The sequence below is a fragment of the Triticum urartu genome, chromosome 5 (assembly GCF_003073215.2).
Source record: "Triticum urartu cultivar G1812 chromosome 5, Tu2.1, whole genome shotgun sequence".
NCBI lineage: Eukaryota > Viridiplantae > Streptophyta > Magnoliopsida > Poales > Poaceae > Triticum > Triticum urartu.
Genome location: NC_053026.1, coordinates 626375027 through 626381492, shown reverse-complemented (window position 1 = coordinate 626381492; position 6466 = coordinate 626375027). Strand labels below are relative to the sequence as shown.

The 6466-nt window shown below is 42.7% G+C and overlaps 1 protein-coding gene across 2 annotated transcripts; it reads right to left on the bottom strand.

Moving 5' to 3' along the window:
- Positions 1-237: 237 nt before the first annotated feature.
- Positions 238-4611, bottom strand: LOC125511377 (protein NPGR2-like). 2 transcript variants are annotated; one of them, XM_048676731.1, is made up of 6 exons: positions 4284-4611; positions 3574-3804; positions 2762-3002; positions 1437-2653; positions 897-1047; positions 238-744 (listed from the first exon to the last, which is right to left on the bottom strand). In XM_048676731.1, exons 2-6 carry the CDS (start codon positions 3769-3771, stop codon positions 422-424), a joined length of 2130 nt encoding a protein of 709 aa, XP_048532688.1. In that variant the 5' UTR covers positions 3772-3804; positions 4284-4611; the 3' UTR covers positions 238-421. The 2 variants fall into 2 exon arrangements, with proteins under 2 accessions (XP_048532688.1, XP_048532689.1); XM_048676732.1 differs by having other exon boundaries at positions 3574-3760.
- Positions 4612-6466: the final 1855 nt, after the last annotated feature.

Here is a 6466-nt window from a genome sequence, read left to right as displayed (position 1 = left end):
GGGAAGTGTGATGGTTGTGGTTCTTCCACTGACGTTTACTCTGAAAAATATGCATTCATTTTCAATCTCTGCCTTAGTACTTATTACAAATTTACAACATCTAATTTGCATTCTGTGCTGGTCAAAATGTACTGATAGTGAAGTGATATTAACAACGTTTTACGTGTGCTCTATCAAAATTACAGCCAAATCACATAGCAAAAAGTTGCCTGTCAAACAAGAGCTGCCCAAGGCGTGTGATGCTATATATAATTTCAACATGTTGGTAAAATCAACGCAATTATGATGATACATGTGTTTTGTATTTTTACTATTTTCTGTACCGTGTATACTTCTTTTCTTCAAACCCACTATTCATCCTATATATGAGACCTACAACTGCTCACAGTTTGATTATTCCCTATAAAAGTTGGATGCGATGTTATCTGAAAGGTTCAGCCGGGGCGGTTTCTTCGAGAAGGGCAGCCGCCTGAAAACATTCCGCAGCTTCGAGTGCCGCTGATGAACTGCCCCCTTCATCTTCATAGGTTAGACCGAGGTTAAACCATGCAACATGGTTCGTTCTGTCCAGTCTCAGTGCGTCAGTTAGGAGGCACCTTGCGGCAGGCAAGGGCCTCCCTCCAAGCTGTCGAAGAGCAACGGCGGCACATATCAAACTCGGTACGTGCTTAGGGTCGAGATCTAATGCTTTGGAGTATGCTCCAAGAGCCTCCTTTAGAAACCCTCTTGCTTCAAGTAGCTTTCCTGCATGGATAAACATCTTCGTAAATATTAAGAACGAATTTTGTTTTGAAGAATTGTTGTCTCCTTGTGAACTACTGAAAATGTTTTTGTGTCAACACGGTGCAAGGATTCTTGAGAACGGGGAAGTTGCTGGTAAGGAGAATATGAAGCACCTGTAGCATGATAAGCCAAGGGAGAATATGCACTGATAGCCTTTATTTTGGATATGCAAAGCTCTGTATCCCTCCACTGTGACAGGCTTAGGTACAGAAGGGCCAGATTGTACCATGCCTCTGTTTCCATGCTTCCATCATCCTTCGTGCCCTGCGAAAAGTTGAACAGCGATATCAGAGAAGTCTTATCACTTCTTTTTCTAATGGAATCCCATAACTGTATGTGGCAAACAGAACAATGCTCTCCCCTTTTATTCAAAAGCAATATTCCTGACATGGGTATATGCTTAAAAATCATGTAAGATGCTTGTCATTCTAGCTGTCATTAATCAAAGATATGATAAAAAATGTTCGGGCTGGCTTTTTCTTATTACAGTAAAAGGTTATTTATTTAACAGATACAGATTTTTATTTTCAGTTTGTCATCATATATGCAAATAGATATAGTACAGAAATGAAAGATAATACTGTGAACATATTAAGCACGACAGTCCCATGCTTTAGCAAAAACTCCAAAATCGATTTTTGTCAGGTAGTTACCTGTAATACAAAAATCCCAGAGTTGAAACTTTTCTTCCTGAGTTCGATGACAGCAAGAAGCTGGGTATAAGTCTCGACTGCCTTCTTAAATTGCCCGTTTGCAGCCTGAATTTTGGCTTTGGTTTGCAACAGATCTCCTTGGCACCACTTTGCAGTCTGATCAAGGGCAGCATTTACAATAGATTCAGCATCTTCAAACCGTTTTTGAGCACTCGTGATACGAGCTACAAGGAGCCAGCTCCTTAATTCTGAACCATTCTCCAATTTCAGTAGCTTCTTTGCATAAAGTGCTGCTGCATCTAGTTTCCTCTGCTCAGCATTTTCAAGGCTCAGATTGTACAGTACCCTAAAATCTTTGTCTTGCATCTTCTTTTCAGCAACACCAAGCACCTTCAGGGCTTCACGCTGCTGAGAAGCCCTCTCCGTACCACTCGGAGCATATCTAGCTTGACGGGAGAGGGAAATGCCAAGTAGAAGGTCCGCGACAACCTCTAACTGGTCACAACCTCCATCGAGACTAGCAAGGGCTCTGCGTGCATAGGATGCACCTTCTTCAGCATGTGCACCGTTCTCGCTACAAATTTTTGAAGTTAGAAGAAGTTCTTTGAGACAACTGGGGTCCTCTCCAAATCTTAGTATCATTTTGAGCAGATTGAGGGCAGCTAGATCATCTTCTTCTGCTAGGTAACACAGTGCAACATTGTACAACCACTCTCTGCTGTCTAACACACCAGGTAATAGTTTTTCAAACTGACCGGCTAGAGGTTTTAACCGTCCTGATAAGGACAATGCAAAAGTCAGATGATGCATCACAGTTGGGTCTCTCTCAAGCCTCTTAAGGTTGAATTTCATCAATAAAATCATCAAAAGAAGAATAGCTTCCTCCAAATTATTCCGAGGTACAAATGAACCATCCAATTGGGATCGAAGAGGTGGAGTGCAGGCCTCACAGCCACTGTATAGGAGAAAAATAGCAAACTCCTTCTGTATTCTACCAATGGCCTTTGCATCCAGATTCCAATTACTAAGAAGAGCCCCCCTATATGAAGAGAGCACTTTAGGAGGGAAATCCGCTAATTTCCATAGCTCAGGAAGCAACTCAACGGCACTGCGTATTGTTGCATTCAAGTTACTACCATCTCCAAACTTGGCTGGTAAGCCCTTAGGCAGTGCCGATTCTACAACGTCCAATATCGTACTGCATTCTTGTGCAGCTTCTGCAAAACGAAATTGAGTTGAAGTAATGTTTGAAAAATAGTATGACAGAAATGAAGAGAAGATCAAATGATGGGCATCCATACAAAAACGAGAGGTAGGGGTCATACCTTTGAACTTCCCAAGATCACGAAGTGCTATAGTTTTGAGATATATGGTCTCCATTACTAGATTAACAGTATGCAAGGACATTGGTGGATAACTGGAATGTGGATCGGCCCTTGCTAATCTACAGATGGACATTTTCACCATAGGAATTAGTTCAGCCGTGTTTATCCCATCAAGCACACGAAGTGCTTCTTCAACATGCCCCTGTTGGTACTCGACTTTTGCAAGCAATGCCCTTGCTTCCTGAAAAATTATTGGTATTTACACTTATGAACTATGAATGAAATAAATTTGGAGCACCCTTATTGGGATGGCTATCAAGCTTACAATCATTAGGCAAGGCATCTTTCTTACACATGTGAAAGCATACCAACAGCAAAAAACTGCAGATTGGTGGAGTACAAATTGCAGACTGGTGTACTACAGCACACAGGGTGGAGAAATTCAGAGTATCTACTGTGTTGTGATTTATATGATGGTAACTACAAACTAGCATAAAATTCAATATACAATTATAATGAAGAGAAATAGCAGGCAGAGGCACCTATAATTTCAGAAAGCACGCATGATCTGTCAAAGACAGATGTTTTGGACACATTATGCAGCAGAGTCTAAGACCAAAAAAAAACCTCTTCTGGAGGAAAAAAAATATAGACAATCGATACATGAAACAGTCCAATAAACAGCACAAGGACTTCAGTTGCATATAGTATCGTTCGGCATGAAGCAAACATACAAGGAAAATGTGATATAGGCATCGCAGTAGACAATTCAAAATGAGAAGATTTATGTTATTATAAGATGAAGCACCAACCTCATAGTTAAGGGATCCACCCTCCTGGAGAGACAACTCGGCTTCCCGAAGGCCGTCATTTTTGGCATACAACTCGATTTCGCCATTTGACGGGTTGAGCTCATCCACCAGATTGGCCTGCTCCCCGGAGCAGAGGCACTGCATCGCCATCCGCCGAAACACTCTACGAGATCTCCCCCTCTCTTTCCTGCCCTCCATCACGCCCCATCAGACCCTCGTTAGCACATTTCCCTGGCGGAAAGAATCGCGTATTAAGAGTCGCAATGTTTAGCCATTGTTGGCAAGCATGGCATTGCACAGCTTGGTATTATTTGAGCAATGATCCTAGAGAAACTAGTACTAGCATTTCGCACTCCCTCTGTCAACATATATAAGACGTCTTAGGTCACTAAAGTGGTAACATATAACATGATTAAAAACAGCACAATCTGATGATATGCTTGGGTAACTGACCACCACAATTACCAAGATTAGTATTCTTTAAATAAAAAATGGAGAGAGCATGGGTTCTTTTTCGTCTGTAATACAGCATCGCTCAGAGAGATTCGAACAAAGACTCCGAATTTAGCACATACAGTACAAAAGAAACATTGAAATTCTCTCCTGGTAAAGTTCCGATAGAAACAAGGGGGGGAATTCCGCAGAGAATCCCCGCCGCTAAGCGCTAACAGCTGCACCGAACCAACCGATCGACAGGAGAAGTCGCTCACCTTGGGCAGACGAGGAAGGCGCGATTCCCGGCGGACGGAGCCTCCCCGCGGAGACAACCCGGCCAGCCAATCAAGAATCCAGCCCCGCCCCCGAACCGAACGCCAATTCCGGGCCGAATTCGAACCGCACCGGGCGACGGGATCGGGGGGGCCGGCGATTCGATCGAGAGACGCGGATGGGGCGCTCCGGATTCCTCCTCCGGAGCCAAATCCAAGAAACGCCGCGAGGGAGGGAGATGGATCCTCCTGGCTGCTGGCCACTCGAAATTTGTTTACTAGTAGTAGTAGTACTCCAACCTGTTGCTTTTGGTGTTGGGCTGCTGTCTCCACGGAACGGGAATTCACGGAACTTTCCCGGGGTGGGCCGCAAAAGGGATTCGTTTACGGTCCAGGGGAGGATATTCACAGATAGATCCTCGTTGTTTCAGAATATTGGTTTACACTCTGTTCTACACGGTTGAGACGAAAGAAAAACAAGGCATGGCAAAATGTCATAACCTGACCATTGGGCGTTGCCAAGTGACTTTAGTCCCGCCTCAGTTACGAGAGGGGGCTAGAATCATTTTATAAGGGAGAGCGTCACACTCCCTTCAGGCTAGTCTTTTGGGATGTTGTGGGCTCTCTGCTTATAGTGATGTGTGCTGTTTTTACAGAAGAGACACATAGATGTCAAATCAAGGTTACATCATTTTAGTTAGCCTAGAGTTAGCGCTTATCAGCATTTGTAACATTTTTGCCTATGCTATTTTGTTATGCACTCGTGAGGGGAACAAATATCTACTTTGTGCTTGAATTTTAAAATACTACTTCATTTGTCCAATAGCATAAGATGTTATTACAATTAATATGTGAGACAGAACGAAAAGACCGTTCACAAAACTAAAGCAATTAGGAAAAAATGTGCGCTGAAAATCCCAAAAAACTTGGAGAAGCAACATGATGCCTGAAAAGTGACACAAGTCATTCATTTGTTTGTTATAGGGATGGGTGTGACTTTTGGGACGGTGTTTGCCTGTGTATATCTCCGTGGAACTATGATGGTTATTTTCATTTGGTTTGTGTTCGCCTCTAAGTGTACCGTAAGCTGACCTCCACGGGAGCAATTTAGTGTGCAACTATTACTTACATACTGAAATTTTTTGTTTTAAATTTATCTAGATACGGATGCATCTAACACTAAAATGTGACTAGATACATACATATCTAAACAATATAAAACAAGAATTTTGGGACGGAGAGAGTATTATTTTTTTAGTAGCTTGTTGTTTGACAAATGTAAACAAACAAAGATCCCAGACCAATTGTTTCTCCATAAATAATGCATGGATATGTGGATCAGGTTGGGTAGTTCTGTGAAATCTAGAAATGTTCAGGGTCTAGCTACACAGAAAAAGCCTGACTTTTCTTAAAACATCCAACGCGTACTCGATCTCGTGGGGCCCCGGAGGATCACGCCTGAGATTATTTTATATTCTGAATGAGTATATATAATGGGTCCACTTTATACCCGAATGACAGGCTGTGCAACAGCGGGCCTACAGATCAGTGACTGGAACCATTCCTCGGCGACTGGGCTCGTTCCAGCTGTCCGAGGGCCGCTTCCATGACTGAGCGCGTCTTCTAGAATACTCCACCTTTGACCGCCTGCGGCAGTAATCGAAATCACTAATTAAGAAATATTTGTTAAAAAAACATTTCACTTTCCTAAGTCGCAATAAGTGGCGTGCATGCAGCGCGCCACTTGTCGCAACCTGAAAGTTTTCTCTTTTTTCATAGATTTGTTTATTCAAAACGCTTTATCTTTTAAACCGTGCATTCAAATCTCGAACCGTTTTCATCATTGGATTCCTCGTGTCGAGATCTTCAAAACTAGATCCTATGTTGATAGGTTTTGACGGACTTTTTTTCACAAAAAAAAACGGACGAAAAAACCGAACCGGGAGCATGGTTTTTTCCCTCTCCGAAAGAGGCACACCCGTGCCTCTGAAGAAATCACACATCTGTCTCTCGTGGAAGCAAAACTATAACTCTCGTGGAAGGAAAAAAACAGAAAACGCGTTTCTTTTTCGTTTCCGAGAGGCACGCCCGTGATTTTCGTGAAAGCACAACCGTGCCTCTCGCGGGAGCAAAACCATGACTCTCACGAAAGAAAAAAAAAGAAAAAACGCGTATTTTTTCCCTTT